The sequence below is a fragment of the Scophthalmus maximus genome, chromosome 7 (genome assembly GCF_022379125.1).
Source record: "Scophthalmus maximus strain ysfricsl-2021 chromosome 7, ASM2237912v1, whole genome shotgun sequence".
NCBI lineage: Eukaryota > Metazoa > Chordata > Actinopteri > Pleuronectiformes > Scophthalmidae > Scophthalmus > Scophthalmus maximus.
The window spans coordinates 25,195,001-25,207,204 of record NC_061521.1 but is presented as its reverse complement, the minus strand read 5'-3'; the positions used below and the strand labels follow the sequence as shown (position 1 = coordinate 25,207,204).

Sequence of the window (12,204 nt, the reverse complement as noted above, 5' to 3'; positions counted from 1 at the left end):
TAATGTGACTCACTCAGCCTGTCAGTCTGTTGGAATCTTAGATGAGCTCAAAGGGAAATAAATAGTTGACATATTTTCTTTTTGTATCTCAAATGTCTCAACTAATAAATCCTGGTGTAAACTGATTGGTTGGTTGGTTAGTTGGTTGGTTGGTTGGTTGGTTGGATGGATTGATGAATAGTCGGTTGGTTGGATGCTTGGTTGGTTGGTTGGGTGAATGGATGGATGGATGGATGGTTGGTTGGTTGGTTGAATGGATGGATGGATGGATGGATGGATGGATGGATGGTTGGTTGGTTGGTTGGTTGGTTGGATGGATGGATGAATAGTCGGTTGGTTGGATGCTTGGAAAGATGATGGATGGATGGTTGGTTGGATGGATTGATGAATGGTTGGTTGGATGGATGGTTGGTTGGTTGGTTGGTTGGTTGAATGGATGGATAGATGGATGGATGGATGGTTGGTTGGGTGGTTGGTTGGTTGGTTGGTTGGTTGGATTGATGAATGGTTGGTTGGCTGGATGGATGGATGGTTGGTTGGATGGATTGGTAAAAGGATGGGACATGAAATAATCCATTAAATGTCGACCCAAATTTTTTTTATCACTTTAACCTTTTTAGATTTTCACTAATTTCCCAGGGAATGATTTATGGATCTTGATGATAAAAATCAGGGACATTCATAGGCGTGTTGGTTGCGGCTTGATTGAATTCAAGGACTGTTGTGTCTTGCTGGAGTTCTGGGCTCTACAGTGAGTGACATTCTAGTTTTATTTCATTTCCCATTGTTGACTAGAAACTGTCTTCATCAAATCACGTTGACTTCTGTTTTTCTGTCCTTTGCTCTTTAACCATTCCTTGCCGTCTCTCCACTCCGTTAATATCCCTAGTCGTTGTATTCTGATGTCAGTCTAATGATGCTGAAAAGTCATGATTTCTTGCATCATTGGAGATCAGGCAGTTGAAGCGTATTGTATTTATTGTGTTGCTCTACGTCGTCAGTGAATAACTCACATTGCATATGATGTGTGTGTGTGTTTACTCTCCAGAACTCGGGGATAGACATCGGGGACATTTCTGAGCGAAAGGCGCTGAGGTCCAGACTCCACTGTCGACCGTTCAGCTGGTTCCTCTCCAACATCTACCCCGAGCTGCGCTCCTACAGCAACACCGTCGCGTACGGAGTGGTGAGTTTCTTTTTCGCCCGACATATTGAGTCTGCAGCCGCACGTCAGTTTAAGAAACACTACACCGCATGCTGTACCTCTCTCCGCTCAGTTCCCACTCTGGTCGTTACACATCTCCCCGTCTCCTCCAAGGCAGAGCATGAAGTATTCAGGAGGATTTTGAATTCATTATGAAATAGGAGCAAGACACTTCGTTGGCTTTATCTAAAATTAATAGGCTCTGCCTTTGTTGTGGCACTTTAATTGCAAGGAGTTCTGAAAATGTGTGAACATATTCATGTGTTGTTTTTTTTCCCACCCTGTCGTCACATTCCAGCCAAAGGGCAACGGTATCTACAAAGACCTTTAATTATAGTTCCGACAATGAATGTGTTTTTTATTTAAAGAAGAACAGTACAGTCATATTCTCTGTTTTAATTGTGGCCCTGGCAGCAGAACAAGCTGTGAACGCAACACAAACATATTATCACCCTATAGAGTCATGAAGAACTGTTGGCAAACTGTTGCAGCTCCAATAGTCACTCTCCTTCAGCCTCATGTTTTGGTCTCCACCAGCTGCGGAATAACGGACTCTTTGAATATTAACTGTGCCACTACGTCTCCCGTTTGGAGCTGGACCAGTTGGTTTAATCTTGACTTTATCAAACAGCTGTAGCTGGAAATGAAACGGTAAAGATTTGGGCTATAAAACCAAAACAACAGGCTCAAAGACACTGAAACGATCTCCCACTGTGAGGTAGGTTTCTCCTATGGCCTTAATTATAAACGTACGTCAGGGCTTTGGGTAAAGCAAGAGCTTCATCTGAAGTGTGCCACATTAAATAGATCCAGATCTAAAGTAGGGTGGCGCCCAGATTTTTCTATTCTCTAGAACCATGAATTATTCCCTGGGAAATTGGTGGAGATTTCAGAAAAGGCCAAAGTTAAAGAAAGTGGTAAGATATTCCTGGATCCCGCCCCTTTGTTCGGACCGGGTTCTTCTTTGCCCCATGTCTCACCCTTTCACCAAGTTTTCATAGAAATCTGTTGGGTAATTTTTGGTGTAATCCTTCGGACAAACAAGCAAACGGACAGAAAACATAACCTCCTCTGTGGAGCTCATGAAGGAGCAGGTCACGATCACCGGCACAGAACTTTGAAAAACTCAGCTTTCCTTCTCTCTTCCGGTCATAGTCGCGTCACAAGTACTGAATATCACTGCGATTCCATTAACACCTCCGCAGAGAAACTTTTCCATTAATTCTTAACTTAAAAAAAAAAAAAAAAAAAGGATTTCTACCCTTTTAAAATTGTAACTTTCCCATTAAAGCGGAGTCTGATCGAGCACCCGGACCACGTGACTCACGCTGCTGTTGTGAGAGCTCACTTCAGCCGGCTGCTGAGAGGCCGAACCTTTTCATTGTGGCTCATCTCTCCGGCGAACAGCAGTGGGAGGGCGTTTTTGTATTATTGGAAAAAAAAAAAGATGAATGCGGTCGGTTGAAAGCAGAAGATGAATTATCCCGGCGCTGCTGCTGATGGACGGAGGAGAAAAGGGAGCACTTCTCTCCTCTAATTATGTCGTAAGCACATTTCATCACTGGGATTCTTGACAACGGGGTCTCATTTTCACCTTTCACACACGAGTCGAGTGCAGATCTAGTTTTGAGCGATCGGTCTGTAAATAACTCGACACCACTTATCTTCCTCCATGTGGGAAAAGGTCACTTTCCTTCCGCCGTGGCGACTCTGCAGGAGTCGGTCACTGAAAGGAGTCGTGAATTGATGGAGGAAGAAGAAGGGAGCCGGCATGATTCTGCTCCGGCGTTGGCGGCGGCGGAGCGAGAGTCGGGCTCAACGAGAGCCCCCTCCGCGCCGCCACCTCTCGCTTGTTTCGTTCGATAAACACTTGGGAGCCGGATGGAGTTATTTGCCGACGCGACGGTGTTCGTGCGCGAGAGGGTTTTTTTTTTCCTTCCGTCTCTGCGTGCGTGGGATGAAAAGCCTGCGATCGCAGCGGCATCGCAGAGACGCAGATATGAAGTTCACACGCTTGACAGAAAAAAGCAAGTCTCACAGGGGAGAGGGGAGACGACGGAGAGAGTACGAGTGTTTTTATTAATTCATTCAGTCCTCTAGTTATATTTCTGCAAATTGCAGAAACGTAACGTGACGAACATTTTGAGAGACACGAACGCCCCGTGAATTATGTAACGTGTGATATAGTCAAAGCCATGAGGAAGCTATGTTAAAGCGATAGTAACGTCACTCATTCTTCCACTTCGGTCCCGCCGTTAACATCTTAACAACCATTGTATGAATTGTCATGACATAGTGTGCAGACATTCGTGGTCCCCAGAAGATGACTCCTGCTGATACACGGTGATCCTATCACTTGGTTCACAAATTCACGGTTCCCATTGAATTTCTTTGTAACCAAATGTTACGTCTTCAGCCACGACTTGGGGCCAATGCCGCGACCAGAATGATACGGTCTGGTACAAGTTCCTACCAGCGTGTCTCGCTTTTACCGTGGCGTCGTTCGCTACTTTTGCGTTTCCTGGAACTCAACGGCCCGCTAGCCAGCCAGCTTGGCCCATTGCCGTACAATGAATCCCGTTGGGCCGAGGAAGCTCCACCCGTTGGATGGTTCCTTGCTGACGCAACCATTCTTCAAACGCAGCCTCCGGAGGATGCTCGGGAAGCGGCCTTTGTGTGGGATGGGGGGGGGGGGGGGTTGCTTGTCTACTGCACCTCCACCTCCGCTTGCAACCTGCTATCCTAGCTCCAATACATACGCTGCCATATCGTCTATTTGACTGTAAACAGACCATAATGTACAAAATGATCATCATGTATTGAAGATGCCTTGAAACTGCAGATTGAACCACAAACTGTTAGCATGCTGAAGGTTGTTTTTCGGGACACCGCAGTGTCCTTGTGACTGAAGGTCCCGGGCTCGAGCCTTACTTCTTTTGAAGCATCCACCTCGCTGCCGTGCCCTCGAGCAAGGCTCCATCAGCGATTTAACTACAGTAACTGTGTCAGACTCTGCTATGAACGGGCCATGAAGAGGTAAGAGTGTCGTCGTCCCTCCCGGCGATTAATAAAGTATCCGATTATTGAGCCACGGTAATGAGTGTGACAGCGACATGAGATATTGTGTAATACAAAGCGTGGATCAGTATAGAAACCCCCCCCCCCCCCGCCCCCGGAGGACTGTGATGTGTGATGTGACTGCAGAGGAGCGGTGGTGGGCTGCAGTGAGGCGACTGTAGGTGCTCGGATGAGACTAACTTCTGCAGACGGAGAGAAAAAATAAAAGGCCATCTATGGGCTACGTAACAGAGATTAGTAGAAGATGCAGATGTCCCCTCGCGGTCACTCATCATGAACTCCACGTACTGCATCCTTTGGACTCAGAGATGTGCATCCAATTAGCATTTCCGATCGTCTTGTCTCCTTCTTGCATTTCGCTCACGTTTACGAGGAATCGGCGGAAGCAGGCCGGGGCCTCGGACCGCAGCACTTTGAATAAACAGGCATTTTCTATTCAAATCACCTCGTTGTTGTTGTTGTTGTTGTTGTTTTTCAAAGGTCACTCGAATGGCATTCTTCAGACGGCTGCCACCGAATGTTTGCAACGCCGCCGAGGTAAAAGGTTTAGGACGTGAGACTCGGAACGTCTAGCGTAAGAGATCGTGAACTTTTCAAAGACGGCAACCACATCACTCCCGTCTGAATACGTTTGTCGTCTCCAACTCGCTATTGAAGCTGAATTAATGAATATTTTTGACCATAACATTGAGGGAAATTAGAAGTTGTAAATTAAAAGGAGATGTGGTTTTACTCTCATCACCTTGGTTTTTGGCAGCGTCAAGCTGCTGTTCTGAGGAGCCCACTGGATCTGCCAAGCATCAGACAGTACAAAGACAAATTGAGCAACTCTCCAGTGGAAACAGTGAAGCCTATGAGCAGCTGAAGGCGTCGCGCGGAACGGTTCCAAAAGAGATGTAGATCTCTGACTAACATTACACATATAAATGGAAAGATATCGCTGCAGTTGGTTCGTAACGTTTCTCTGTGACTGTTGTTTTACATACGAGAAATTTGCAGGGCATTTTGTCTGTTAGCTCGCTTTGGGTTTCTCTGCCCCCTAGTGGCAGAACATAGACTGACACAGCTTTAAGACAAAAGAAAAATCAATCGTGGCTTGATTTCAACACGTGATTTATAGAAAGCGGCTGTGCGTAGTAAATTAACCTCAGTGTTGTTGGCACCATGTGGCGTCATCCATTGTGTTTTTGCGTACTTGCGTTTTGAAGGCTAGAGTTTAACATTTTGACCAGCGCCATTTTGTTTGGAACCAGACGTAGGAGTGTGGGGGGCAATGGGGGGGTGGGTTGCTTGTCTACTGCACCTGATGAAAGCTATGAAAATAAACTGAATGACTTCTATCACACAAGCTCGCATTTCAACGCAAGCTTCCGAAAAGTCAACATGAACTCGTGCAAAGTTCGAATCAAACAAGCAGGATCGGGCAATTACACGTTATATTATATTATATATAATATTATAATTTCACAAAATAATAAAGGTGAAGTCATTCACACACTATACGTGTTATTTTGTCCACAGACGAATTCTGAAGACGAATGTCGCTCTCGGCCTGAAGGCGATGAACGTCTGGATTATGGAGGAAATTGTAGTGATTTGCCAAAGTGCTACAATTTCTTTCTCTCCAAATGTGGTCTTGAAAAACCCGCACATCATGTTTTTTCACAACAAACATCTTCCCATTCAGCTCGAGCAGCCGTCTCGACAGCTGACCTTCTCCTCAAGCCGCCCGACACAACCTGCAAACAGAGATGTGGACGGATGAGCCTCTCGACCGGCCAGACGGACCAGGTTCCTCTGCGCCTGTCAATCAGACTTCCACTGCGACTTCTCCGTCTTGTTTTTCTCAAATACATGTTGGACGCTTTATAGTTCACAGTTCTCTGTGCGGTCGTGTCAGATTTGAAGCAGGTGCTTTTTGCATTTTGAAACGGCGCTCGGCTGCAGCGGCTGCCGCCAGGAGAGGCGAAGGTCGCGCCGGTGTGTTTGTGTGACTTCCTGCCGGCGAGGCAGTGATTAGCCTGCGGCGTTCCCCTTTGTCTTCACTTTAGCCACTCGTCTGCCGCCGTGTAGCGCACCACTCTGTCATAATGGCTTAATTAATAATGCAAAAGCGGAGGAACGGAAGATGGATGGATGGATGGAGAGGGACGGGAGACACCTGCCTCTGGATACGCGGCATAAAAATAAAACCTCTATGCTGGTGTACAGTGTCTCAGTGTGTCGAGTGTTTCTGAGAGTCATATATCTTTTAACAATTCATAACATTGATGCAGATATCCAGTCATTTTATAAATTACTGCACTGGAGCATTAATCATTAATACACTTAAAGAAATCAGCAGTTCACTTGCACAATGTCCTCATTCCTACAACAATGAAACAAAACTAAATTGGGGGCTGCAACTGACGGTTATTTTCATTAATCTCTCGATTATTTTCTCGATTAATCGATTCGTTGTTCGGTCCATAAATGTGCGAAATATGGTGAAAAATGTCGATGGTGTTTCCCCAAAACCCACAAGATGATGTTTTGTTTCGTCCACACTCCAAAGATCTTCAGTTCTCTGTCACAGAGGAGCAAAGAAACCAGAACATATTCACATTTAACAAGCTGAAATCAGAGGATTCTGACCTTTTTTTTCTTAAAAAATACTTGAACCGATTAATCGATTATTAAAATAGTCGGCGATTAATTTACTAGTCGATTACTGTCTAGTCTCTTTGCAATGATTAGATCTTATCTCGTCTTTTTAATTTGGAAATAAAGTATTTTAAAAAGTGTGAAAGTGGTTTCACGACCAAATCCATCGTTTCCTAAAACAGCTCCTCTACTGGTGACAGGGGGTACGACACATATACTGTTTTCGCCTCAGAGCATCGCCGGCCTCTATTTGCTTCACCAGCGCCTGGTTGGTAAAGGTGATGGTTAGTGACGCGGCGGAGAATCGGCACGACGACTTTACGGAATAAAAGCGAAACCATTGAAATACACGAAGGTGACGGACTCGCCGGGTCCACCGCTGACCCCTGGTGGCCGTGTACAGAACCACCGCTGGAGGTCCGACGGTCTTTGACACGACCACACGCGTCGAACATTTGATTGATCCGCTCCTTCACCAGAGACGAAGACGGGGGAAGAGTGTTCTACCATCCTCACTCACATGTTCTCCTTTTAAAATCCGTCTTTCAATCACGATCTCTTCACGTTTCTCCTGGTTCCCTCCCTTTATCTTTCTCTCCCTTCTCTTTCTCTCTGTCCAGTTGAAGAACAGCCTGAGAGACGACCTGTGTTTGGACCAGGGACCTGACACCGACAACGTTCCCATCATGTACCTCTGTCACGGGATGACACCGCAGGTCAGTGGGCTCCCTGTTCTGTTCTGTTCTGTTCTGTTCTGTTGTGTTGTGTTTTGTTCTTCTCTGTTGTGTTCTTCTCTGTTCTGTTGTGTTGTGTTGTGTTGTGTTCTGTTCTGTTCTGTTCTGTTCTGTTCTGTTCTTCTCTGTTGTGTTCTTCTCTGTTCTGTTCTGTTGTGTTGTGTTGTGTTCTGTTCTGTTCTGTTCTGTTCTGTTCTGTTCTTCTCTGTTCTGTTCTTCTCTGTTCTGTTCTGTTCTGTTCTGTTCTGTTCTGTTCTTCTCTGTTCTGTTCTGTTCTTCTCTGTTCTGTTCTGTTCTTCTCTGTTCTGTTCTGTTCTGTTCTGTTCTGTTGTGTTCTGTTCTTCTCTGTTCTGTTCTGTTCTGTTCTGTTCTGTTCTTCTCTGTTCTGTTCTGTTCTGTTCTGTTCTGTTCTGTTCTGTTCTGTTCTTCTCTGTTCTGTTCTTCTCTGTTCTGTTCTGTTCTGTTCTGTTCTGTTCTGTTCTTCTCTGTTCTGTTCTGTTCTTCTCTGTTCTGTTCTGTTCTTCTCTGTTCTGTTCTGTTCTGTTCTGTTCTGTTGTGTTCTGTTCTTCTCTGTTCTGTTCTGTTCTGTTCTGTTCTTCTCTGTTCTGTTCTGTTCTGTTCTGTTCTGTTCTTCTCTGTTCTGTTCTGTTCTGTTCTGTTCTGTTCTGTTGTGTTGTGTTCTGTTCTGTTCTGTTCTGTTCTGTTCTGTTCTGTTCTGTTCTTCTCTGTTCTGTTCTGTTCTGTTCTGTTCTGTTCTGTTCTGTTCTGTTCTGTTCTGTTCTTCTCTGTTCTGTTCTGTTCTGTTCTGTTCTGTTCTGTTCTGTTCTTCTCTGTTCTGTTCTGTTCTGTTCTGTTCTTCTCTGTTCTGTTCTGTTCTGTTCTTCTCTGTTCTGTTCTGTTCTGTTCTGTTCTGTTCTTCTCTGTTGTGTTCTGTTCTGTTCTTCTCTGTTCTGTTCTGTTCTGTTCTGTTCTGTTCTGTTCTGTTCTTCTCTGTTCTGTTCTGTTCTTCTCTGTTCTGTTCTGTTCTTCTCTGTTCTGTTCTGTTCTTCTCTTTTCTGTTCTGTTCTGTTCTTCTCTGTTCTGTTCTGTTCTGTTCTTCTCTGTTCTGTTCTTCTCTGTTCTGTTCTGTTGTGTTCTGTTCTGTTCTGTTCTGTTCTGTTCTGTTCTTCTCTGTTCTGTTCTGTTCTGTTCTTCTCTGTTGTGTTCTGTTCTGTTCTTCTCTGTTCTGTTCTTTCTGTTCTGTTCTGTTCTTCTTTGTTCTGTTCTGTTCTGTTCTGTTCTGTTCTTCTTTGTTCTGTTCTGTTCTGTTCTTCTCTGTTCTGTTCTGTTCTGTTCTTCTTTGTTCTGTTCTGTTCTGTTCTGTTGTGTTCTGTTCTGTTCTGTTCTGTTCTGTTCTTCTCTGTTCTGTTCTGTTCTGTTCTTCTCTGTTCTGTTCTGTTCTGTTCTGTTCTTCTTTGTTGTGTTCTGTTCTGTTCTGTTCTGTTCTTCTCTGTTCTGTTCTGTTCTGTTCTGTTCTTCTTTGTTGTGTTGTGTTCTGTTCTGTTCTGTTCTTCTCTGTTCTGTTCTGTTCTGTTCTGTTCTTCTTTGTTGTGTTCTGTTCTGTTCTGTTCTGTTCTGTTCTGTTCTTCTCTGTTCTGTTCTTCTCTGTTCTGTTGTGTTCTGTTCTGTTCTGTTCTGTTCTGTTCTTCTCTGTTCTGTTCTGTTCTGTTCTGTTCTGTTCTGTTCTGTTCTTCTCTGTTCTTCTCTGTTCTTCTCTGTTCTGTTGTGTTCTGTTCTGTTCTGTTCTGTTCTTCTCTGTTCTGTTGTGTTCTGTTCTGTTCTGTTCTGTTCTGTTCTTCTCTGTTCTGTTCTGTTCTGTTCTGTTCTGTTCTGTTCTTCTCTGTTCTGTTCTTCTCTGTTCTGTTGTGTTCTGTTCTGTTCTGTTCTGTTCTGTTCTTCTCTGTTCTTCTCTGTTCTGTTCTGTTCTGTTCTTCTCTGTTCTGTTCTGTTCTGTTCTTCTCTGTTCTGTTCTTCTCTGTTCTGTTCTGTTCTGTTCTGTTCTGTTGTGTTCTGTTCTGTTCTGTTCTGTTCTGTTCTGTTCTGTTCTGTTCTGTTCTGTTCTGTTCTTCTCTGTTCTGTTCTGTTCTGTTCTATTCTGTTCTTCTCTGTTCTGTTCTGTTCTGTTCTATTCTGTTCTTCTCTGTTCTGTTCTTCTCTGTTCTGTTCTGTTCTGTTCTATTCTGTTCTTCTCTGTTCTGTTCTGTTCTGTTCTATTCTGTTCTGTTCTGTTCTGTTCTTCTCTGTTCTGTTCTGTTCTGTTCTTCTCTGTTCTGTTCTGTTCTGTTCTGTTCTGTTCTGTTCTGTTCTTCTCTGTTCTGTTCTGTTCTGTTCTATTCTGTTCTGTTCTGTTCTGTTCTTCTCTGTTCTGTTCTGTTCTGTTCTTCTCTGTTCTGTTCTGTTCTGTTCTATTCTGTTCTTCTCTGTTCTGTTCTGTTCTGTTCTATTCTGTTCTGTTCTGTTCTGTTCTTCTCTGTTCTGTTCTGTTCTTCTCTGTTCTGTTCTGTTCTTCTCTGTTCTGTTCTGTTCTGTTCTTCTCTGTTCTGTTCTGTTCTGTTCTGTTCTGTTCTGTTCTTCTCTGTTCTTCTCTGTTCTGTTCTGTTCTGTTCTGTTCTTCTCTGTTCTGTTCTGTTGTGTTCTGTTCTGTTCTGTTCTTCTCTGTTCTGTTCTGTTCTGTTCTGTTCTGTTCTTCTCTGTTCTGTTCTTCTCTGTTCTGTTCTTCTCTGTTCTTCTCTGTTCTGTTCTGTTCTGTTCTTCTCTGTTCTGTTCTGTTCTGTTCTGTTCTGTTCTGTTCTGTTCTTCTCTGTTCTGTTCTGTTCTGTTCTATTCTGTTCTGTTCTGTTCTGTTCTTCTCTGTTCTGTTCTGTTCTGTTCTTCTCTGTTCTGTTCTGTTCTGTTCTATTCTGTTCTTCTCTGTTCTGTTCTGTTCTGTTCTGTTCTATTCTGTTCTGTTCTGTTCTGTTCTTCTCTGTTCTGTTCTGTTCTGTTCTGTTCTTCTCTGTTCTGTTCTGTTCTGTTCTATTCTGTTCTGTTCTGTTCTGTTCTTCTCTGTTCTGTTCTGTTCTGTTCTATTCTATTCTGTTCTGTTCTGTTCTGTTCTTCTCTGTTCTGTTCTGTTCTGTTCTATTCTGTTCTGTTCTGTTCTGTTCTGTTCTGTTCTTCTCTGTTCTGTTCTGTTCTGTTCTATTCTGTTCTGTTCTGTTCTGTTCTTCTCTGTTCTGTTCTGTTCTGTTCTATTCTGTTCTTCTCTGTTCTGTTCTGTTCTGTTCTATTCTGTTCTGTTCTGTTCTGTTCTTCTCTGTTCTGTTCTGTTCTGTTCTTCTCTGTTCTGTTCTGTTCTGTTCTGTTCTGTTCTTCTCTGTTGTGTTCTGTTCTGTTCTGTTCTGTTCTGTTCTGTTCTTCTCTGTTCTTCTCTGTTCTGTTCTGTTCTGTTCTGTTCTTCTCTGTTCTGTTCTGTTGTGTTCTGTTCTGTTCTGTTCTTCTCTGTTCTGTTCTGTTCTGTTCTGTTCTGTTCTTCTCTGTTCTGTTCTTCTCTGTTCTGTTCTTCTCTGTTCTTCTCTGTTCTGTTCTGTTCTGTTCTTCTCTGTTCTGTTCTGTTCTGTTCTTCTCTGTTCTGTTCTGTTCTGTTCTGTTCTTCTCTGTTCTGTTCTGTTCTGTTCTGTTCTTCTCTGTTCTTCTCTGTTCTTCTCTGTTCTTCTCTGTTCTGTTCTGTTCTTCTCTGTTCTGTTCTGTTCTTCTCTGTTCTGTTCTGTTCTGTTCTGTTCTGTTCTGTTCTGTTCTTCTCTGTTCTGTTCTGTTCTGTTCTGTTCTTCTCTGTTCTGTTCTGTTCTTCTCTGTTCTGTTCTTCTCTGTTCTGTTCTTCTCTGTTCTGTTCTGTTCTGTTCTGTTCTTCTCTGTTCTGTTCTGTTCTGTTCTGTTGTGTTGTGTTCTTCTCTGTTCTGTTCTGTTCTACGTCTTCAAAGACAGGAGAAGAAAAAACAAAGATCTTAGGAGAAGGTTGTCGGGGATTTAGAGAAAGCGCAGCTGAGTGATCTCTTTATTCTCTACACAACAGAAAACAGGACTTTGTACGACTCACACACGTACGGCGCGTTGTCCCAGTTGCAAACATCTATCCGCAGATATTATTAAGACATAACCGCCGTCATTAAAGCTGCATGAGTACATATTTTCTTCTTGTTTGTTGTGTTTGTGTTTTTTTATGCTACTTGTGCACTAGAAAAAGATGGAGACACCACATGGACATTTTACATACGAGATTTGTAAAAGGTGCTAAACCAATATATATATCACCACTAATGATAATAAAAATAATAATAATAATAATAATAATAATAATAATAATAATAATACTGTTTATGTTGTAGAGAGAAACTTTTTCATCTCTGCAGCTGAAATCTGTACGAGTCCCTGAGGCCCGATCAACAGCTCTTATCAGACCACTCCACATTTGAGGTCGTATAATTTAAGGGGCAGTGAAGGAAAATACATATTACAGCTTTAATGGAG

General features: G+C 43.3%; 1 protein-coding gene across 6 annotated transcripts in view; it reads left to right on the top strand.

The window, feature by feature from the left end:
* Positions 1-12,204, top strand: part of LOC118315577 (polypeptide N-acetylgalactosaminyltransferase 18-like) — a 101,256-nt gene that overhangs the window by 70,623 nt on the left and 18,429 nt on the right. For 5 of the 6 annotated variants that reach the window (XM_035642963.2, XM_035642964.2, XM_035642967.2 and 2 more), the window contains exons 8-9: positions 1,049-1,186; positions 7,546-7,641. In XM_035642963.2, the coding sequence (XP_035498856.2) occupies positions 1,049-1,186; positions 7,546-7,641 (234 nt within the window). Of the gene's footprint in view, positions 1-1,048; positions 1,187-5,969; positions 6,485-7,545; positions 7,642-12,204 lie in introns of those variants that run through there. The other variant, XM_035642968.2, reaches the window with a different exon arrangement.